Source organism: Eptesicus fuscus, chromosome 25 (assembly GCF_027574615.1).
Source record: "Eptesicus fuscus isolate TK198812 chromosome 25, DD_ASM_mEF_20220401, whole genome shotgun sequence".
NCBI lineage: Eukaryota > Metazoa > Chordata > Mammalia > Chiroptera > Vespertilionidae > Eptesicus > Eptesicus fuscus.
The window spans coordinates 3,855,946-3,879,439 of NC_072497.1; the positions used below are offsets into that span (position 1 = coordinate 3,855,946).

Below are 23,494 nucleotides of genomic sequence, written 5' to 3' on the forward strand. Positions count from 1 at the left end.
GAGGGCAGTTAGGGGCAAACAGGCTGTCAGGGGAGCAGTTAGACATCAATCAGGCTGGCAGGGGAGTGGTTAGAGGGTGATCAGGCTGGCAGGGGAGCAGTTAGACATCAATCAGGCTGGCAGGGAGTGGTTAGAGGGTGATCAGGCTGGCAGGGGTGACCAGGCCTGCAGGGGAGGGCAGTTAGGGGCAATCAGGAAGGCAGGCAGGTGAGCAGTTGGGAGCCAGTAGTCCTGGATTGTGAGAGGGATGTCTGACTGCCCGTTTAGGCCCGATCCTGGTAGGGCAGTCAGACATCCCTCAAGGGGTCCCAGATTGGAGAGGGTGCAGGCTGGGCTGAGAGACACACACTCCCATGCATGAATTTCATGCACCGGGCCTCTAGTGTGTGTGTGTGTGTGTGTGTGTGTGTGTGTGTGTGTATATATATATATATATATATATATATATATATTCAACTTAAGCAAAAGATATATTAATTAGCATTTTGCAATCCCTAACCCTTTATTTATTTTTTAAAGCTTTAAAAAACACAGTGCCATGGAACTTAACACATGGATGTGATAGTTCCTGCCTCTTCCCATCCTCACCGTCTGGGTAGGCCTCGATAACTGAGCATAAGCCCTCTGTATGCCATGATGTGCTTAATAATTCCCTGTGGTGTATCAAATTCTATAAAACTCATTTTTATTCATATGTATTGATTTAAGAAAGAGGGGGAGAGAGAGAGGGATCATTGGTTGATTCTTTTTTTTAAAAAATATATTTTATTGATTTTTTACAGAGAGGAAGAGAGAGACATAGAGAGTTAGAAACATCGATCAGCTGCCTCTTGCACACCCCCTACTGGAGATGTGCCCGCAACCAAGGTACATACCCTTGACCGGAATCGAACCTGGGACCCTTGAGTCCGCAGGCCGATGCTCTATCCACTGAGCCAAACCGGTTTCAGCTCATTGGTTGATTCTTATATGTGCCCTGACCAGGGACCAAACCCACAAGCTTGGTGTATCAGGATGAGACCCAACCAACTGAGCTACCTGGCCAGAGCCTACAAAACCCTTTTTTTTTTTAGCCCTAGCCGGTGTGGCTCAGTGGATAGAGCACCGGCCTGTGGATTAAAGGGTGCTAGGTTTGATTCCGGCCAAGAGCACATGCCCGGGTTGCGGGCTCGATCCTCAGTAGGGGGCATGCAGGAGGCAGCCTGATCCATGATTCCCTCTCATCATTGATGCTTCTATTTCTCTCTCCCTCTCCCTTCCTCTCTGAAATCAATAAATATATATTTTTAAAAAGATGACATTTCTTTAAAAAAAAACACAACCCATTTTGAAATAGTCAAGTTCAATGAAGACACTTCAAAGACATAAATCTGATCATCTTGGGTATAAATTGTGGGCATGTGTTAAATATTTCCTAAAAACAGGAAAGTGAAGTTTGAGTGTCATTAGAAGTGGCTAAAAAAATAGTTATTGATATAACCAAAAGATATCAAAAGCTCTTTAGCAATATACAAAATATCCCCTAAAGATTGGCCAGAGTGCCTTAGACAAGGTGGGGGCCGCCATGGGTGTGGAGACCACTTTATCTTCTGTGACCTCCAGCAGATCACACAGCTAGGCGACCCGGCTAGCGGTTCTCAACCTGTGGGTCGCTGCTGTAGAGCCTAAGACCATCGGAAAACACAGATATTTACATTACGATTCATTAACAGTAGCAAAATGACATGAAGTAGCAACAAAAATAATTTTATGGTTGGGGGTCACCACAACATGAGGAACTGTATTAAAGGGTCGTGGCATTAGGAAGGTTGAGGACTGCCGAAACCGGTTTGGCTCAGTGGATAGAACGTCAGCCTGCGGACTCAAGGGTCCCAGGTTCGATTCCAGGTCAAGGGCATGTACCTTGGTTGCGGGCACATCCCCAGTAGGGGGGTGTGCAAGAGGCAGCTGGTCGATGTTTCTCTCTCATCGATGTTTCTAACTCTCTATCTCTCTCCCTTCCTCTCTGTAAAAAAAATTAATAAAATATATTTTTTTTTTAAAAAAAGAAAGAAAGAAAGGTTGAGGACCACTGGCATAGAGACTAGTAGAAGGTGCAGCAGCCCGAACGGGCTGACCAGGCCTCCTATAGACGGCAGCTGAAGTTCTGGAAGGATATCTCAGAGTTCACACTGAGACCTATGGGGTCTAAACCCCATGTTGGGCTCTTCAGTCAAGAACATAGAAACTGAGAAAGGTGCCCACATAACATCTGGCTGTGAAGACCAGCAGGGTTGCTGTCTGCCAGGGAGCTGTGGACTCACACTGTTGACTGTTTTTAAAGGTTTGCTGGCCCGGTGGTTGAGCGCCGACCCATGAACCAGGAGGTCACGGTTCGATGCCCGGATTCTGGGCTCCATCCCTTTTAGGGGATGAACAGGAGGCAGCCGATCAATGATTCTCTCTGATCATTGATGTTTCTATATCACCTCTGAAAGCAATAATTTAAAAAAAAAAAAAAAAAATCTTGTTTTATTTTGCGGTCTTTACTGCCATCTAGTGGCCATAATCACAATAGCAATGAACTTGAAATACAAGTCAATCCAGGGAGAGACGCAGTATAACTTTTTCCTCTAAGATTAGAGGCGCATAACCGGACAAACAGGAGATTGTGGGAATACCAGATGAAAAACGCATTGCTGCCCTGACTGGTTTGGCTCAGTGGATAGAGCGTCGGCCTGTGGACTGAAGGGTCCCGGGTTCGATTCCGGTCAAGGGCATGTATCTTGGTTGCGGGCACATCCCCAGGTAGGGGATGTGCAGGAGGCAGCTGATCGATGTTTCTCTCTCATCGATGTTTCTGACTCTCTACCCCTCTCCCTTCTTCTCTGTAAAAAATCAATAAAATATATTTTTTAAAAAACAAAAAAACGCATTGCTGCTACACCTGCAAACACAACCACACTCCACACTTCCTGGGAACCAACCACCAAGGGCAGCAAAAAGTGACATAGCAAGTCCACAGGGGATTGATCTCCCCCAACTCCCCAGAAAAATGGGGGCTCATAGAAAAATGAGCGTGAAAAGTGACCTTCTAATTTAGTAGACCAGAAAACACCGGTTTCTTCAAATGGAGTGTCTTTGTCCTATTTTGGGGGGTTTTGTTAGAACGATTCAGTGGTCTATCATTCCGTAGCAATGACCTCACAAAGGGAGTGAGGACAACGGGCGTGGTTAGAGCGCCAGTCCCAGTCGGCACCTGGAGACCCGACGGGTCGAGGGGTGTGTTCAAACTTGGACCGATGGGGTCCAGAGCCAGAATCTCGGGCCGGGTCGGGGGCACAGCCTGGGATACAATCCCGAGCAGTGACCATGAGAGGAAGGAAGCACGTGTAACCGTGATCCTGATGGCATTATCCGTGTATGTCACGAACCTTCCCCGTGTCCTCACTTGCTGACACCACAACACCTGTCATTGGATGGGATGCTAGTACTCCCCTGGGCGGTTGAGAAAACTACATTACCCAGAAGGTACTGCACTCATGTGGGCGGCGCTAAAGGGCATTTTGGTGTCTGTGCATCCGGTTAAGGCGGGACTTCCGCCTTCCTCCTCGCGGTGGGCATTTTAACCTCTTAGGTCTTTGTCCACAGATTCACAGGCTTCAGGGCACCGGACCTGAGTAGGAGGAGGCCCGGGAGGCCGCTGCCTGCGGTGCAGGGTGTGTCTGAGGCCCCTGGAGCCCCAACAGACCGAGATCGGGGTCCCCGTGCCTCCCGGACGCCTCTCCGCTCACAGCGTTCCCGCAGCCCGACCCCCCTGAACCCTCCGGCCTGGGGGCCGGCGCCGCTCAGGTCCTGCCGCCCAGGTCCCAGCGTCCGGAATGGTGAGTCCCTGGTGGTGACACGTGGGTGATGGGGAAGAGGGTGGAAGGCTGCAGTGCCACCTTGTGAGGACGTGATGGTGACACTGAGCTGGGAGGACTCTGAAATCTGGACCTGTTGTGGGGTCTAAAGGCAACAAAATGATAAGGTGTGGAATTTGTGCAGGAGTTTTGCTTTCATTCTCAGAATGCTGGGCCATCGATGGTTGTGGAAAAAAAGAGGGACATTTTCTGAGGTAGGGGACTAACTTTCCCTAACATTGCTCAGAGGAAGAACAGACTAGAAGACAGAGGACAGCATTGTGGACAGGAAGGGGAAGTCCTGTAAATGACAAGGGAACTGGCAGGAGTGAGCACTGAGGACTGAGCCCCGAGATCACACAGGCATCTGGAGGGCACCTGGCCTCTGGGCTGGGCAAGGGCACTGAGCAGCCTGAGCCCAGAGAGCCTGGTGGTTGCCAGGCTCCCAACAGACCATTTTCTTTCCACAAATTCCTGCAAATGCAGAATCGATCAGGTGTACAGGTTTGTGGAGCTTATTTCAGGGCCTCACACACTTGTGGCCTCTGAGGTAGTAGAGTCCTGGGTCTGTCAACCACTCTTGTATCCTGGGGACCTGGTCACTTTGAACAGACACTGAGCCCAGAACCCTAAGGCCACGACTGGGACTTCATGGCGTGGACCTTGTTTGGGGCAGCCAGTGTCATGTCCTCCAGGATGTGCCAAGGCTTGGAGAAAAGAGTGAGCTGAATCAGGAACCTGCAGGTATGTTTTTTTAAAATAACATATACGCATAATCATCTGGCCACTCAGTGTACTTCTCTTGAGTACCTCATTTCCTTGATATCGAAGATGCTATAAATCGTGCACCTGATCAGTTTTCACCTTTGCACCGGCTGATAGAAAGCTCAGGGCAAACAGGTGGTTGATCTCCAGCAAAAGTCTAGAATACTTTTGGGACCCCATTGGAGATACAAATACACGGAGTGGCCAGATGATTATGTGTTCCGAGATCATCATCATCCGGCCACTCAGTGTATATTTATTGATTTTTAGATGTAGAAAGGAAGGGAGAGGGAGGGAGAGGGACAGAGAAACAGGGATGAGCAAGAAACAAGGATCGGTGGCCACCTGCACAATTCCTATTGTGGATCCAGCCCACAGCCCAGGCATGTGACCTCACCAGGGCATGGGTCTACGTGACCAAGGCCTTCAAAAGGGTGAGTGGACCTGAGATTATTTGGAGGCCGAAGAGTCATTCAAACAAGGTGAGACGAGGGCTGGTCCATACCAACTTTTCTAAACACCAGGATTTCGTGGTGACCCTCGGTGTGGCCAGGCTGTGGGGAGTTGAAGTCCGTCTTGTGGATTAGCTTAGAGTAGTGGTCTGCAAACTCTTTAGTCAACAGAGCGGCAGGCCGCAGCTCGGGAGCCGCATGTGGCTCGCGAGCCGCAGTTTGCCGACCACTGGCTTAGAGGCTTGAGTGGGCATCTGTGAGACTCACTGGGCATGGTGCAGAGGGCCATCGGGGCTGGGACTCAAGTGATGGTTACGTGAGGGACGTTGGCTGTGACTAGCGAAGGGACATCATGTGCAGCATCACAGGAGGTGGGCTCTGGATATCTGAGATCTGATGGTTGTTCTCAATAGGTGAGGTTGAAGCAAAAAAAAAAAAAAAATAGCCCAAACCGGTTTGGCTCAGTGGATAGAGCGTCGGCCTGCGGACTGAAGGGTCCCGGGTTCGATTCCAGGTCAAGGGCATGTACCTTGGTTGCGGGCACATCCCCAGTGGGGGGTGTGCAGGAGGCAGCTGGTCGATGTTTCTCTCTCATCAATGTTTCTAACTCTCTGTCCCTCTCTCTTCCTCTCTGTAAAAAATCAATAAAATATATTTTTTTAAAAAAACAGTCCTGGAGAGAGGCCTACATAGCAGGACTCAAGGCTGCCTCTGTGAGTGTGGACTATCAGAGTCTGGGCAGTACTAGTTTCTGATTCCATTTGGCAACCAACCTCTGGACCACACATGCTGAGTAATAAGTAAAAGGCCACGAGATGAGTATGGGGGCCGGGGCTGTGGAAGTGCAGGTGTGAGAGAGGTGTGGTAGAAAGAGGGATGTGCACTCGGAGAGGGAAGGTGAATTCATGGCCACAGGACCCTGACATTGACATAGAGTGAATGAAGGAAGAGTCTATTTCTGGTGGTGCCCGGATGTAACAATAAGGTGGATTTTAGGGTAATTGCCTGTAAAGAGAGATGTTGGGGTGCTACATTCTAGGTTAAGTGCCATTTAACCACCTGCCTTTCTTTGTTTGAGTGACACACTGGTTGATGGGAATGAGGTAGCATTCATCAGTGTTACCCAGGCTTGCAAATCCCCACTGGCATGGGAAAGGAAGAGGGTAAGAGAGAACGAGATTTGGAGGCGGTGACCTATATTTTTGAAAAGAAGTTGATCAGGATAAAATGTGTCCACGCCACGGCATGTCGGCATTACGCTTGAAGTTGTGCCTCTGGGAAGGAAGCTGTGTGAGAGAAGTGTTGTTCCAAGAACTATGTGCAGCCGATTGTGAAAAGTGATGGTTTCAGCACCTTGGGAATGGGGTCAAGGTGACGATGTGTGATGCCATGTGTTTGGTGTCTTAGAGGAACCATCGGAGAGAATACAAGGCTATTTCCTGAGAAAGAACAGTATCAAATCACTCACGCTGTCTTTATGGCCAACATCCCTCTCTAACCTATGTTTTTGACAGCCACTGTATTGATAAGAGGCAGTGTGGCGTACATGGGAGGTTCACAGCTCAGGAATCTTCTATCTGCTCAACTCCCTTCATTGTTGTGGGAAGAAAAACATCAGCAGGAATATAAGAAGACAGTGGCTTTCATGGGGTGAAGGCCTAGAATTTTCCTAGATATAGAGAATGGAAAGAGCAGATGGGTGTGGAGGGGGGCGGGTATGACAGACTTTTAATCTTAGGAGTGACTCTGATCATGAGCTGTGCTGTCCCCATATGACAGGATGTGAACTTTGAGGTCGTGGCCATTGCCTTCTCTCAGGAGGAGTGGGGGCTCCTGGATGAGGCTCAGAGACGTCTGTACTGCGAGGTGATGCTGGAAGTGTTCGCACTTGTGTCATCTGTAGGTAAGACCTGCACATTCTCCCAGTGTCCTGAGGTGATGACCTCTCTTCCTTTATGGCTCAGCCGTAGCTTTCTCTCTCCCACAGCCAGGACATGGCCTCTGCTAATGGCCCCCACTGTCCTGTCAAAAGTGCTGTGGCTGCCAGGGATGAGCTGGATGGGGAGCCCTGAGTAAAAGACTCCACGAACATCCCTAACACCCGTAACCTCAAAAAGCACAGGAAGTGGTAGGCAATCAGGCGTTCTGCAGCGAGCTTAATGGGTCCCAGTTTGCACTTTCTCTTCCTGGGAGGCTGTCAGTGTCCCCATGCATGGCTTCAACTTCTTCTCTAGGTCAAGGTTCTTTGTGGCAGCCCGTGCCATGTTATGGTCTTCACCTACATGAGCCATGGGCTGTTCTTGTAAGGCCTCCATTACAAGAACAAATGTTTGTAACATTTTCTTCCCTGAATACTATAGCAAGCTGTGTTGCTCAGGCCCAGTGCTGACTGCTCACCTCTTCATCACCTGTTCCTCTGCACTGCTGCCTCTGCAGTATTCTTCAACATTGACTTGCACATGTGTTACGAGGTGCACCTACGTGCTAAGTCGTCCTCAAAACCAGCTACTCCTTTATTGAATTTTACTTGGAATAACACAGAACCAACCTCTTGCATAGTTCGCCCCAGCCCCAGCAGACAAGCCAAGCTGAATGCCGTTAGTTGAAGGATTAGCTGGAGATCCATATTCTCATCCATGTGGCGCTTGCCATGTTTGTGTCATATTTCTGGGGAGGCCTCTCTGTGTTGTGATCTTCATTAGCCCAAAAAGTCACAAGGGCCTCTTACTAATCCCTCTTGCACGTCTCTTATTTTCAGACAATTTTATGGGACTAACGTGTGATGTGTACCACACTTTTGCAATGGGAATTCCCCCTGTCACATATTCAACATTCATTTCCTCACCCTTTCTCACTTTTTTAAAATTTAATAAATCTTTCTTGTTGAGATTATTACAAATGTTCCTCTTTTTCCCCACATAGCTTCCCCTCCACCCTGGTTCCCACCCACCCTCTGCCCTTACCACCCCCCCCCCCCACTGTCCTCATCCATGGGTGTACGATTTTTGTCCAGTCTCTTCCCGCACCCCCACACCGCTTTCCCCCCCGAGAATTGTCAGTCCACTCCCTTTCTCTGCCCCTGATTCTATTATATTCACCAGTTTATTCTGTTCATCAGATTTTTTTATTCACTTGATTTTTAGATTCACTTGTTGATAGATATGTATTTGTTGTTCATAATTTTTATCTTTACCTTTTTCTTCTTCTTCCTCTTCTTAAAGAATACCTTTCAGCATTTCATGTAATCCTGGTTTGGTGGTGATGAACTCCTTTAGCTTTTTCTTATCTGCGAAGCTCTTTATCTGACCTTCAATTCTGAATGGTAGCTTTGCTGGGTAGAGTAATCTTGGTTGTAGGTTCTTGCTATTCATCGCTTTGAATATTTCTTGCCACTCCCGTCTGGCCTGCATAGTTTCTGTTGAGAAATCAGCTGATAGTCGTATGGGTGCTCCCTTGTAGGTAACTAACTATGCCACCATCTTGGTTTCTCCCCTTTCTCACTTTTCAGGTTGTTGGCATAAAATGAAAGACGAGGAGGCCTGTTCTGATCAGAGCGTAATTATACAAGGAGCGTCACAGGTCAGGGCTTCTAAGACAGCTGCAGCCACCCAGAAGACCCTTCCGTGTAAGCTGTGTTTCTCCGTGTTAAAAGATATTTTGCACCTGACTGGGTCACCTTCAGCATACTTTGAGCAGAAAGCCTTCTGTAGTGATGCATGTGTTGGAGACTTCTGTTTCAGTGCAAACCCTCACCAGCCACAGAGGAATGAATTTGAAGAGGATCCCTGGAAGGAATCTGTGGATATGGCCACCTTTGTAAGCAGATCCAGCTTCTACTTATCTCCGGTGCCTTCAACCCGCAGGGAGGTTGGGAAAGACTTGCAATACAACTCAGAGCTTCCCCAGCACCAGGCCACTCTCAGCACCGAGGAGCTACACTGTGGCAGTGAGATTTCACAGGGATTTCTTGATGGAAAGAGTCATCACCCGTGGGGTGAATGTGAAAACGCCGCCAGCCACAACCTGAAAGTGGTTCAGTGTCAGGGAGTGTGTTCTGGAGAGCTGACGTATGAGTGTAACAAATGCAGGAAAGTTTTCAGTCGAAACTTGAACGTCATCCGACGTAAGAGAGTTCACACGGGAAAAAAGCGGAAGGAGTGTAATGAATGTGGGAAGTTCTTCAGAAAAAGGCATGCCCTCATGAAACATCTGAGAAGTCACACTGGAGAGAAGCCACATGCGTGCAGACATTGTGGGAAGTCCTTCAGTTATAAGTCCGCCCTCAAACAACACAACAAAGTTCACACAGGAGAAAAGTCCTATACGTGTAAAGAATGTGGGGTGTCCTTTCATCAGAGGCCTCACCTCAATGGACACCTCAGCGTTCACACTGGAGAGAAGCCATATGAGTGCAGAGAATGTGGGAAATCCTTCCCTCTAAGGGCTAACCTCTCTAGACACCTGAGAGTTCACACTGGAGAGAAGCTGCATGCGTGCAGTGAATGTGGGATCTCCTTTCCTCGAAGGTATCACCTCACGGAACACCTCAGAGTTCACACTGGAGGGAAGCCGTATCCATATGAGTGTCGAGAATGTGGGATGTGCTTTCGTCTAAGGGCTCACCTCACTGTGCACCTCCGAGTTCACACCGGAGAGAATCCATACGCGTGTCGAGAATGTGGGATGTCCTTTTGTGAAAGGGATCACCTCATTGAGCACCAGACGTTTCACACTGGAGAGAAGCCATATGAGTGTCGAGAATGTGGGATGTGCTTTCGCCTACGAGCTCACCTCACCGATCACCTCCGCGTTCACAATGGCGTGAAGCCGTATGAGTGTACTGAATGTGGGAAGCCTTTTACCCAAAAATCTAGTCTTATTAGACATCTGAGAGTTCACACTGCAGAGAAGTGTTGAATGTGCAGGGCATATTTTATTTTTCTCACTTAGAATAACCAACACTTGCCAAAACCGGTTTGGCTCAGTGGATAGAGCATCGGCCTGCGGACTGAAGGGTCCCAGGTTCGATTCCGGTCAAGGGCATGTACCTTGGTTGCGGGCACATCCCCAGTGGGAGGGTGTGCAGGAGGCGGCTGATCGATGTCTCTCTCTCATCGATGTTTCTAACTCTCTATCCCTCTCCCTTCCTCTCTGTAAAAAATCAATAAAATATATTTAAAAAAAAAAAAAAAAGAATAACCAACACTGAAGGCGACTCTTTGCGACCCGTTCTCCTGAATTTAAATCCCTTTTTAATGGAACATACACTCCGCTAGATTCCTCATGTGTTTCCGGTACAAGTGAGTCTTGAAGGAGGTGCATTGCACTTGGTAAGATGCCCAGAACTGCCGAAACCGGTTTGGCTCAGTGGATAGGGCTTCGGCCTGCGGACTCAAGGGTCCCAGGTTCGATTCTGGTCAAGGGCATGTACCTTGGTTGCGGGCACATCCCCAGTGGGGGGTGTGCAGGAGGCAGCTGATCGATGTTTCTCTCCCATCGATGTTTCTAACTCTCTATCCCTCTCTCTTCCTCTCTGTAAAAAAATCAATAAGATATATATATATATATATATATATATATATATATATATATATATATATATATATATATAAAAGATGCCCAGAACTAACGCCTGATTGATTTGTGGCTGAAGAGATTTCACCTCTACCACCTGGCTCCCCTGAAGACTGTGTATCAGTCCCAGCCCCTGCGTGCTCAGGGGAAATGTATTCTGTGTTCTCACTTGTGCCTGAGCACGTGATGATTACTCTGGCTCTTGACAGGACCTCCATTCCTCTCTCTCTGACGAGGGAATGCAGCTGCCCCGGGGTTACTGAAGGGCACCCACCCTCAGCTAAGAGGTGCTGCTGCTTTAAGGCACATTGTGGTTCTCACATGACGCTGTGATGAATTGTTTCTAATTCACCACCCTGCGTGCCGCTGGCTGTCCTCTGTTCTGGTTTATGATCCTTTTAATAACGGTGTTTTTTTTTTTCATTTGTGTCTTTCATCTTTTTGGTTATATTCACTTCCAGGGGATATTTTCAAGCACAGTTGTGATCTATCGTCACGTAGCGTTAAGAGATACTGAGTGGACCCCAACCTTTCGGTGCTTTAGGAGGGACAGCATCGTGCCAGAAAATCATTCCCTGACCAGTGTTGGTTACAGTGCATTGCTGCCCAAGCCTTGAAATAAAGACGGTGACTTTGTGGTTGTAATCTGCAGCTTTGATCCCGGCCCCTAGGGGGCTATGGAGGAGGCATCTAATTTTTCCTTTTCTCTCAATCTCTCTTCCTGCCCTCCTTCCCTTGCACTCTGTCTAAAAATCAGTGGGAAAATATCCTCAGATGGGGATTACCAAAAAAACCCCAAGCATTCACCCGGTGCCCTGAGCTGGGGCCTCTGCCTGCTCAGCTTCCCTTTGCTCACTCTGCCCTGCCTTTTCCCGGGCTGTTCCCACTGCAGTGGGCACGCTGTCTCCTTCCCAGGGTTTGGCAGGGAGGAGGCCCATGTAAGGCCCTGAGGGGAATTTGGGTTCTGTGTCTGCCTGCGATGTGCCGGCCAGGGCCCCGCTGTCTCCATCCAGAGTCTCTCCAGCCTGCTCTTCCCCCAGGCACCTGGCCTGCTGCAAATGAACCTACTTCTGTATCTGGGAGAAGCCCCCTGATGCTTTGGGCCCCCCGATCAGTTCATCTTTAGACAATCCTGCCTCCCGCCACCCCACTCACACCTCTGAGGCCCACTGGTGCTCGAGTCTCTCTCTTTTTTTTTTTTTTCCATTTTAGGGATTATTTTACACTTTAATTTTTTTAAAAAAATAAAGCCTTCCTCTCCCCACCCCCTCACCCAGCCAGTCCTGGAGGTAGTGTGGATTCTCTAGGAGATGGTGCTGTGTATTTTCAGTGGTGAGAACATTCTGTAATACAGGTGTTTCCAGAAGGAGAGGCTTGGTCTCAGTGTAATTCCACATTCGGAGGATGAGCTGTGGTTGGGGTGCCCTCTCGCTCAGTTTTGCCTGTGCATGGAAGACCTAAAATGAGGGGATAGTTCCTGGATTCTGGGGGATAGTGTGATGCTGGGGTGGGTGACTGAGGGGCAGAGAGGTTGAATGCCTGTTACCGTGTTTCTGCCAGCTCATGGGCCAGGTTCCTGGAGTGGGTGGGCTGAGGGAAGGCTGTAGGGATGAGGACTTGAATGAGGCTGGTTGGAGGGGCAGCAGCCATGGGTGGGCATAAGGGACACATATAAAGACCGAGGCTGTGGATACTGTTGAGCCCACCTGTTTCAGACGCCCCAAATACAGAATCGCCTGTCCTTGGGAACTGGCATTCTAGTGGAGGGCAGTCCGCAGAGAATGGCCCAGGATACCTGTGACAGGTGACAGCAGCGATGGGGGAAGGAGAAACCAGCGTTGGTCAGTGGGGTCTTCACTGAGGAAGTCTGGGAAGGGGGGGCAGGCTCCAGGTCAGAGCCTGCAGGGAGCATGCCCTGTGCATTTGCGAGCTGTAGGGAGGCGCTCTGGCTGGTTTTAACAGCAAGGATCAGAAAGTGATGAAAAATAAAAATGACATAAATGGTGGCCGAACAGGCAGAGGTCTTGTGCATCTCGTCCTGAGCCAGACTGGAAATACCGCTCAATCGAAGAACCTCCGAATGGTATTAACAAACCACATGCAGCCGAGGAGACAGCTGACAGCAGGGAAGGGCAGGGGCCGCCTGGAGGACGGCCAGAACGGGGAAGTGGGCTTGAGAGGGACAGCCAGCCAGGGGCCAAGAGGGTGAGGGGAAAGCTGTGTTGCTCCAAAGCTGCGTCCCTTCACGACGTGGGTAACATCCAACCGGGTCATGGCAGAGCCACAGGGCAGCTGGCTGCGGGGGAAGCTGGACCAAAGGCAAAAGCCCCGAACGGCTGCCCGGGAAAGGGGCCCAGACAGCGCGGTGCTGGGGAGAGACAGACGAGCACTTTCATTGCTGTGGTTTGGTTGTGTCTTTGCTTTTGTTCTCTGAGCCCAGAACACGGGGCTTTTTCTGTTGCAAACACGCACCCGGGGCTTTGGAGCTGGGAGGGGGGCACAGACTTGAGGTGCCTGAGGACAGGCTGACGAGCAAAGCAGGGCGGGGGGACATGGCCACGAGTCCTGCATTGGGACATTTTTTAAAATTTTAAATTATTTTTTCAATGATCACATAAGTCTCCTCCCCTCTCCTTCCCCACATTGACATCTCCCTGGCTGCTCCTGCCCCCCAGCGCCTACCCCCACCCCCTTGCTGTCTATGTCCACTGGTTATGCTCATGTGAAAGCACACAAGTCCTCCAGCTGATCTTTTACCCCCTCCCCTCCCCTGCCTGCCCTCTTAGTTGGGACGGTCTGTTCGATGCTTCTATGATGCTGGCGTATTTTTGTGCATCAGTTTATGTTGTTCATTATATTCCACAAATGGGTGGGATCATGTGATATTTGTCTTTCTCTGGCGGCCTTATTTTCCTTAGCATAATGCTCTCCAGGTCCATTCGTGCTGTTGCAAATGGTAAGAGTTCCTTTTTTTTACAGCAGCGTAGTATTCCATTGTGTAGATGTACTACAGTTTTTTAATTCACTCATCTGCTGATGGACACTTAGGCTGTTTCCAAATCATAGCTATTGTAACTATGATTGTGCTGCTATGAACATAGGGGTGCATGTATCCTTTCTGATGGGTGTTTCTGATTTCTTGGGGTATATTTTGCTAGAACTGTGGCATTCTTAGCTTCCAAACCTAAGCGGCCATTTCTCCCCAGAAGAGCTAGCCCCTCCCAGTAGGCTCAGGGCAGGAGATACTTCCTGCCACACCCTGCATTTGAGCTTTTTTTTTTTTTTTTTTTAATATATTTTATTGATTTTTTACAGAGAGGAAGAGAGAGGGATAGAGAGTTAGAAACATCGATGAGAGAGAAACATCGATCAGCTGCCTCCTGCACGCCCCCACCTGGGGATGTGCCCGCAACCAAGGTACATGCCCCTGACCGGAATCGAACCTGGGACCCTTCAGTCTGCAGGCCGACGCTCTATCCACTGAGCCAAGAGCCGACGCTCTATCCACGCTCTATCCACCGACGCTCTATCCACTTTTTTTTTTTTTTACAGAGGAAACAGGCAGAGGCCAAGCTTCTGGGTGTGAATAGCCCCCAAGAGCCCTCAGTGACTGGACTGGAAGAGGCACTGGCCCGCCATTCTATTCAGGGAAACAGACTGGTCTCCATACAAGGAGCTCTGACCAGCCAAGACCAGAGGAACATGTTTTTGGGGTGTGTTTTTTTTTTGTTGTTACAAAAACCACGTATTATTCCCCCACCTCACAAAATCGAGTGGCTGTATTTCAGGGACGAAACCAGATCAAAGACATGAAAAGAAACAGCCACTACTTAACAGAAACACCGCCGTGCTGAGTTGGGGTTCCGTGTAGAATTGTCACCGGCGCAGTAAAAATAGCCCCACCCGCATCTTTGAAACTTGAAAGTGATCACCTTCAAAACCCGAGGTTCCCAGGCACCACAGTATGATCCAGAATTTCATTTTCTTTCCAAGAGCCCAGTGGAAAAGGTAAGTATTTGGAAAGGAGTCTCCTTTGGGGGAAAAACGGGCGGGAAATGGGGAAAACCCTGGCCGCTGTCAGAAGGCACGGGGCCTGTTCTGGAGGCAAACGCATGGGAACGGAACGCCAACAGCAACAAGCTCACTCCCACCCTCACCCCCAAACCAAACACGGGGAGCAGGGTCCCGGCTCCGGTGCCCGCGAGACCAGGGCCGCCTGGTCAGAGGCCACCCCGAGGGCTTGAGAGGCACATCCTAACGGTGGTTTTTCTCTTGTTATTTGCAACGAAGGGCAAGTTCTAAGGTGCTTTACCAACACCCACCTGCACCTGTCACATGCAGAGCCTTATCCACTGTGTAGACAAGATCCCCAAAAGGTGTTCCACTTGGCATCCTAGCGGGCACTGCCATTAGAGGCTGTGACGGGAGGAGGCAGGGGCTCTGGGCATCGGATGGGGAACACCGATCCCACACTCAGGACGGGGGAGGGCCAGTGGAGAAACCAAGAGTCTCAAGTCATCTCGAGTCCACTCCTCAGCAGGGGCAGGAGTGGGCTCAAGGGAAGGCATTTCCGTTGTTCTGGGGCGGCCCGCAAGGGACGACCACCGGAGACAGAGATCAAAATGTATGAGCCTTTATTCAGCTGGCCCGCGACCACAGCTGCACACCTCACCGCGGTCAAGGCCGCACTGCCGTGCAGACCACAGGTGTTACAGCAAATTTATCCTCGGAATCCACAAGGAGGGAGTTAGGACAGTTATAATGACAACTCTAAGGTTACAAAAGCTATGTCAGCCATTTCCAATGCCTGGGCACGCTTGGCCAGAGGTTGAACCGCCACCTCCCTCTAAACTCCAACCAACCCATGGTTCGGTGACCTCCTCCACCTCCCTCTGTCCCAAGGCGTCCTGCCTCCAGACAGCGGAGGAGCCGTGTGCAATGCTTTGCAGCCCAGAACACATGAGCAATGGACGCAGACACTATGGGGAGGGGAGGGTGAGGGCATGTGCTGAGGCATGGGGGCGGCTGGGCAGAGCTCAAAGGGGGAAAAAGGAGTTGTATGTCATACGATATGTAAATACTTTAAACAATAAATAATTTTAAAAATATAAATAAAATGAAAAGAACCCCGGGTGAGCCCAAGTGGCCCTGGGTCTGGGAGAGGCCAAGCGTCCCTGGGTCCGGGTGAGACCATGCGCTCATGGATCTGGGTGAGGCCTCGTGCACCTAGGCCCGGGTGAGCCCAAGTGGCCCTGGGTCTGGGAGTGGCCAAACGTTCCTGGGTCTGGGTGAGACCATGTGTCCCTGGATCCGGGTGAGGCCTCGTGCACCTAGGCCCGGGTGAGCCCAAGTGGCCCTGGGTCTGGGAGAGGCCAAGCGTCCCTGGGTCCTGGTGAGACCATGCCTCCCTGGATCCGGATGAGGCCTCGTGCACCTAGGCCCGGGTGAGCCCAAGTGGCCCTGGGTCTGGGAGTGGCCAAACGTTCCTGGGTCTGGGTGAGACCATGTGTCCCTGGATCCGAGTGAGGCCTCGTGAACCCAGGCCCGGGTGAGGCCACGTGCCCCTGGGTCTGGGAGAGGCCAAGCGTCCCTGGGTCCAGGTGAGACCATGCGTCCCTGGATCCGGATGAGGCCTCGTGCACCTAGGCCCGGGTGAGCCCAAGTGGCCCTGGGTCTGGGAGAGGCCAAGCGTCCCTGGGTCCGGGAGAGACCATGTGTCCCTGGATCCAGGTGAGGCCTTGTGCAACTAAGCCCGGGTGAGGCCACGTGCCCCTGGGTCTGGGAGAGGCCAAGCGTCCTTGGGTACGGGTGAAGCCAGATCCTGGGTCCGGGTGAGGCCGTGCGCCCCTGGATCCATCCGGGTGAGGCTGGGTCCCAGGCCCGGGTGAGACCACGCGCCCCTTGGGTATGGGTGAGGCCACGTGCCCCTTAGTCCAGGTGACGCCGTGCCCCTGGGATCGGCCGAGACCAAACCAGAGGGAGTCAGACCTCCATTACCACCATTTGTCCACCATCCAGAGCTGAGGGGTCAGTGCTGACATGTACACATAAGGAACTACTGGACATCGAAATTGGGTCTCAAAAGAACTGTTGGTCCAGGGGGAAGCTCGCTACAGATTGATTCATTTGCCTGTCAGCATAAATATTATTGCTCGTCTCACATTCAGTTCTTATTAGTATATATCTAGTGACATTTGATCTCGTTCATCTAGAGGAAATGAGGAACAACATAGACTGAGGAACAAGAACAGAACCAGAAGCAAGGAGGCATCGATCGGACTATCGGGCCTCAGAGGGAGGATAGGGGAGGGTAGGGGGAGGGTGGGGGGAGGGGGAGAGTTCAACCAAAGGACCTGTATGCATGCATATAAGCCTATCCAACGGTTAAGTTCAACAGGGGATTGGGGCATGCGTGGGGAGAGGGGTGGGATGGGACTGGGGGGATGAGGACAAATATGTGACACCTTAATCAATAAAGAAATTAAAAAAAAAAAAAAAAAAAAGATCAGTTCCAGTGTCTAGCACAGTGCTTAGTATATAGTAGGCCTTCATCAAATGTTAGTGAATGAGTGAATGAACTCAGAATCTATTCCTAAGCACATTGTCTAGAATTAGTCTCTATTGCTACCTTACCTGATAAACTAATTAATGCTAAATTGTTAATGGATGCTAATAGGATAATGGCTTAATGGTCTTGTTTGCACTTTAATAAAGGATTTCTGTAAAATCATGAAAAAAAAAATAAAAAAAAAAAAAAAAAAATGAAAAGAACCATGACCTCCTGGTTCACAGGTCGAGGCTCAACCACTGAGCTACACCAGCTGGGCTCCATTATTTTAAAATTTAAGAAAATATATATATTTTTTATTGTTGATAGCATTATCGATGTCTCCCATTTCCCCCCTCTGTATATATTCTCTGGTGGATCTCTTGCATTCCTCCCACCTCCTTCCCCTCAGAGATCTGTCAGTCTGCTCCAGTTAGCCAGGCCTCTGGTCCCATCTAGTCCCTCCCCGGGCATCACTTGCTGGGCCACAACACCTGTCATTGGATGGGATGCTAGTACTCCCCTGGGCGGTGAGAAAACTACATTACCCAGAAGGCACTGCACTCATGTGGGCGGCGCTAAAGGGCATTTTGGTGTCTGCGCATCCGGTTAAGGCGGGACTTCCGCCTTCCTCCTCGCGGTGGTCATTGTAACATTCCAGGTCTTTGTTCACAGAGTCACAGGCTTCAGGGCACTGGACGTGAGTAGGAGGAGGCCTGGGAGGCCGCTGCCTGCGGTGCAGGGTGTGTCTGAGGCTCCTGTAGCCCCAACAGACCGAGATCGGGGTCCCCGTGCCTCCCGGACGCCTCTCTGCTCACAGCGTTCCCGCAGCCCGACCCCCCTGAACCCTCCAGCCTGGGGGCCGGCGCCGCTCAGGTCCTGCCGCCCAGGTCCCAGCGTCCGGAATGGTGAGTCCCTGGTGGGTGACACGTGGGTGTTGGGGGAAGAGGGTGGAAGGCTGCAGTGCCACCTTGTGAGGACGTGATGGTGACACTGAGCTGGGAGGATTTGGAAACCGGGCCTGTTTGGGATCTAAAGGCAACAGAGAGATGAGGTGTGGTTTTGCACGAGGAGTTTTACTTTCATTCTCAGAATTCTGGGGCCATGGATGGTTGTGAAAAAAGAGGGACATTTTGTGAGGCAGGATTCCAGCTTTCCCTAACATTGCTCAGAGGAAGAACAGACTAGAAGACAGAGGACAGCAGTGTGGACAGGAAGGGGAAGTCCTGTAAATGACAAGGGAACTGGCAGGAGTGAGCACTGAGGACTGAGCCCCGAGATCACACAGGCATCTGGAGGGCACCTGGCCTCCGGGCTGGGCAAGGGCACTGAGCAGCCTGAGCCCAGAGAGCCTGGTGGTTGCCAGGCTCCCAACAGACCATTATCTTTCCACAAATTCCTGCAAATGCAGAATAAATTAGGTGTATGTTTTTGTGGAGCTTATTTCAGGGCCTCACTCACTTGTGGCCTCTGAGATAGTAGAGTCCTGGGTCTGTCAGCCGCTCTTGTATCCCGGGAACCTGGGGACTTTGAACAGACACTGAGCCCAGACTCCAAAGGCCAGGAGGAGGCTTCATGATGTGGACCTTGTTTTTGGCGACCAGTGTAGTGAGTGCGAGGTCCTCCAGACACAGGTTCCAGAATGTGCAAAGGCTTGGAGTAAAGCCCTGGCCGGTTTGGTTCAGTGGATAGAGCGTCGGCCTGCGGACTGGGGGGGTCCCGGGTTCGATTCTGGTCAAGGGCATGTGCCTTGGTTGCGGGCGCATCCCCAGTGGGGAGTGTGCAGGAGGCGGCTGATTGGTGTTTCTCTCTCATCGATGTTTCTAACTCTCTATCCCTCTCCCTTCCTCTCTGTAAAAAATCAATAAAATATATATTTTAAAGAAAATCGTTGCAGTAAAGAGGGAGCCGAATCAGGAACCTTCAGATATGTTTTTTTAAAACACATATATATTTTTTTATTGATTTTAGATGTAGAAAGGGGAGGGGAGGGAGGGAGACAGAGAAACAGGGATGTGCAAGAAACAAGGATCGGTTGCCGCCTGCACAATCTCTACTGTGGATCCAGCCCACAACCCAGGCATGTGACCTCACCAGGGCATGGGTCTATGCTCAACCAACTGAGACACATCAGCCAGGAATGTAGGTCACTTTCATATAGTGGATCATGGTCAGGTTGGTAATGGTAATAATAGCTCAGAAGGGACAGTGTGAGCCTGAGGAATGGCTTTCTTTCTGGGGCCACTGTTTGTGGGAGGTGGGTGTCACAACAAAGCATAGGAGCAGAAGTTGTCCTATAGAGTGTGGGGGGGAGAGAATCATTTTGCGGTGGCCAAGGCCTTTAAAAGATGAGTGGACCTGAGATTAATTGGAGGCTGAAGAGTAATTCAAACAAGGTGAGACTGAGGCTGGTACATACCAACTTTTCTAAACTCTCACCAGGATTTTCTTGTGACCCTCGGTGTGGCCTGGCTGTGGGGAGTTGCAGTCAGTCTTGTGGATTATCTACGAGGCTTGAGTGGTCATCTGTGAGACTCACTGGGCATGGTGCAGAGGGCCATCGGGGCTGGGACTTGAGTGAAGGTTAAGTGAGGGACGTTGGCTGTGACTAGCGAAGGGACATCATGTGCAGCATCACAGGAGGTGGGCTGTGGATATCTGAGATCTGATTGTTCTTAATAGTTGTGGTTGAAGGTAAAAAACAGTCATGGAGAGAGGCCTCCATAGCAGGACTCAAGGCTGCCTCTATGAGTGTGGACTATCAGAGTCTCAGCAGTACTTGATCCTGATTCCATTTGGCAACCATCCTCTGGACCATACATGCTGAGTAATAAGTGAAAGCCAGCAGATGACTATGGGGGCCGGGGCTGTGGAAGTGCAGGTGTGAGAGAGGTGTGGTAGAAAGAGGGATGTGCACTTGGAGAGGGCATGTGAAATCATGGCCACAGCACCCTGACATTGACATAAGAGTGAATGAAGGAAGAGTCTATTTCTGGTGGTGCCTGGATGTAACAATAAGGTGAATTTTAGGGCAATTGCCTGTAAAGAGGGGAGTTTGGGTGCTACATTCTAGGTTCAGAGCTCAGGTGCCATTTAACTACACACCTTGCCTTATGCTGTTGGAAGTGACACACTGGTTGATGGGAATGAGGTAGCATACATCAGTGTTACCCAGGCTTGTAAATCTCCATGGGCATGGGAAAGGAAGAAGTGTAAAGAGAGAAATAGATTATGGAGGTGGTGACCTATATTTTTTTTAAAAGAAGGTGATTAGGAAAATATTTATCCACGCCACGGCATGTTGGCATTACGTTTGAAGTTGTGCCTCTGGGAAGGAAGCTGTGTGAGAGAAGTGTTGTTCAAGGAACTATGTGCAGCAGCTTGGGAATGGGGTCAAGGTGATGAAGTGTGATGCCATGTGTTTGGTGTCTTAGAGGAACCATCGGAGAGAATACAAGGCTATTTCCTGAGAAGAACAGTATCAAATCACTCACACTGTCTTTATGGCCAACATCACTCTCAAACCTATGTGTTTTTTTGTTTGCTTGTTTGTTTTTTAAATACTTTTTATTGATTTTTTTTTTTACAGATAGGAAGGGAGAGGGATAGAGAGTTAGAAACATCGATGAGAGAGAAACATCGATCAGCTGCCTCCTGCACACCCTCTACTGGGGATGTGCCCGCAACCAAGGTACATGCCCTTGACCAGAATCGAACCTGGGACCCTTGAGTCCGCAGGCCGACGCTCTATCCACTGAGCCAAACCAGTTAGGGCTAACCTATGTTTTTGACAGCCACTGTATTGATAAGAGGCAGTGTGGTGTATATGGGAGGTTCACAGCTCAGGAATCTTCCATCTGCTCAACTCCCTTCATTGTTGTGGGAAGAAAAATATCAGCAGGAATATAAGAAGACAGTGGCTTTCATGGGGTGAAGGCCTAGAATTTTCTCGGATATAAAGAGTGGGAAGAGCAGATGGTTTGTGGAGGGTGGGTGGTATGGCAGACTTAGAATGTTAGGAGTGAAATCTGATCGTGGGCTGTTCTGTCCCCATTATGACAGGATGTGAACTTTGAGGACGTGGCCATTGCCTTCTCTCGGAAGGAGTGGGGGATCCTGGATGAGGCTCAGAGACGTCTGTACTGCGATGTGATGCTGGAAGTGTTTGCACTTGTGTCATCTGTAGGTAAGACCTTCACGTTCTCCCAGTGTCCTGAGGTGATGACCTCTCTTCCTTTATGGCTCAGCCGTAGCTTTCTCTCTCCCACAGCCAGGACATGGCCTCTGCTAATGTCCCCCACTGTCCTGTCAAATGTGCTGTGGCTGCCAGGGATGAGCTGGATGGAGAGCCCTGAGCAAAGGACTCCACGAACATCCCTAACACCCGTAACCTCAAAAAGTGCATTAAGTGTCAAGGAGTCAGGCGTCTTGCAGTGAGCTTAATGGCTCCCAGCTTGCACTTTCTCTTCCTGGGAGGCTGACAGTGTCCTCATGCATGGCTTCAGTTTCTGCCCTCTTTTCTCCAGGTCAAGGTTCTTTGTGGCAGCCTGTGCCGTGTCTTTACCTACATGAACCATGGGCTGTTCTTGTAAGGCCCCCATTTAAATGTTTGTAATATTCTCTTTCCTAAATATTTTAACAAGCTGTGTAGCTCTGGCCCAGTGCTGACGGCTCACCTCTCCATCACCTGTTCCTCGGCCCTGGTGCCTGTGCATTATTCTGCAATATTGACTTCTCATGGCTTAGGAGGTGCACCTAAGTGCTAAGTCGTCCTTGAAACCAGCTACTGTATTTTCCAGTGTATAAGACGACTTTTTAACCCAGGGAAATCTTCTCAAAAGTCGGGGGTCTTATACACTGGAAAATACGGTAACCCACCCATCATCCTACCTAATAATAGACAAATATGCAAATTGACCCCACCTTCGCTATGCCCAAGCCACGCCCACCAACCAATCAGGATGAGCATGCAAATTACCCCAACCAAGATGGCAGCTAATTTGCATATCAAGACAGCGTAGAAAGAAGCCAAGAGCTGCAGAAGGGAGCAAAGCTGCGGAGAAGCAAGCAAGCCAGGGGGAGGAGAAGGGAGGAGCGGAGGTGGGGCCGGGGGAGAAGGAAGGAGAGCAGGCGGGCTGGTGGAGAAGGCGGGGCGGGGGAGAAGGGAGGAGCCCAGGCGGGGCCGGGGGAGAAGGGAGAAAAGCAGGCGGGCTGGCGGAGAAGGCGGGGTGGGGTAGAGTGCAGCAGGAAACCCTATTGTAGGATTTTTCCTGCAACGGGAACGCTAGTTTGGCAATAACTCACTTTAATTCTAAATTGTAAATACCGTATTTTCCGGCGTATAAGACCCCCGACTTTTGAGAAGATTTTCCTGGGTTAAAAAGTCTTATACGCCGGAAAATACAGTACTCCTTTATTGAATTTTACTGGGATGTAGACCAAACCAATCTCTTGTACAGCTCATTCCCGTCCCCAGCAGACAAGCCCTGCTGAATGCTGTTAGTTGAAGGATGAGCTGGAGATCTATATTCTAATCCATGCGGTGCTTGCCAAGTTTCTGTCATATTTCTGGTGAGGCCTCCCTATTTTGTGACCTTCGTTAGCCTAGAAAGTCACAACAGCCTCTTATTGATCCTTCTTGCACATCTCATATTTTCAGACAATTGCATGGAACCAACATGTAATGTGTAACACCCTTTTGCAATGGGACTTCCCCCCTACCACCACATTCAACATTCGTTTCCTCACCCTTTCTCACTTTTCAGGTTGTTGGCATAAAATCAATGGTGATGAGGCCTGTTCTGATCAGAGTGTATCTATAGAAGGAGAGTCGCGGGTCAGGGCTTCTCAGACAGCTCCAGCCACCCAGAAGATCCCTCTGTGTACGCGGTGTTTCTCTGTGTTTAAAAGTATTTTGCACCTGACTGGGTCACATGCAGCAGACTTTGAGCAGAAAGCCTTCTGTAGTGACGCATGCGTTGGAGACTTCTGTTTGAGTGCAAACCCTCACCAGCAACAGAGGAATGAATGTGGAGAGGAGCCCTGGACACAAGCTATGGACAGGGCATCCTATGTGAGCAGGTGCAGCTTCTACGTATCGATGGTGCCTTCAACCCGCAGGGAGGTTGGGGAAGACTTGCGATACAACTCAGAGCTTCCCCAGCACCAGGCCACTCCCGACACCGAGGAGCTACACTGTGGCAGGGAGGTGTCACAGGAATTTCACGGTGGAAAAAGTCACCACCCGTGGGGTGATGGTGAAAACGCTGCCAGCC

General features: G+C 50.1%; 1 protein-coding gene and 1 long non-coding RNA gene across 3 annotated transcripts; both read left to right on the forward strand.

Annotated features, from left to right (window-relative positions):
* Window positions 1–3,609: 3,609 nt before the first annotated feature.
* LOC114229289 (zinc finger protein OZF-like) lies at window positions 3,610–10,402 on the forward strand. Of its 2 annotated transcripts, XM_054713208.1 has the most exons (3): window positions 3,610–3,863; window positions 6,878–7,001; window positions 8,607–10,402. In XM_054713208.1, exons 1-3 carry the CDS (start codon window positions 3,861–3,863, stop codon window positions 10,013–10,015), a joined length of 1,536 nt encoding a protein of 511 aa, XP_054569183.1. In that variant the 5' UTR covers window positions 3,610–3,860; the 3' UTR covers window positions 10,016–10,402. The 2 variants fall into 2 exon arrangements, with proteins under 2 accessions (XP_054569183.1, XP_054569184.1); XM_054713209.1 differs by lacking the exons at window positions 3,610–3,863; window positions 6,878–7,001 and adding an exon at window positions 7,091–7,226 and having other exon boundaries at window positions 8,607–10,400.
* A 7,490-nt stretch (window positions 10,403–17,892) lies between these two features.
* On the forward strand, window positions 17,893–23,055 carry LOC114229718 (uncharacterized). The gene is made up of 3 exons (XR_008555391.1): window positions 17,893–18,127; window positions 21,282–21,405; window positions 22,985–23,055. It is a non-coding gene; the product is annotated as an uncharacterized LOC114229718 (long non-coding RNA).
* The last annotated feature ends 439 nt before the right edge of the window (window positions 23,056–23,494 follow it).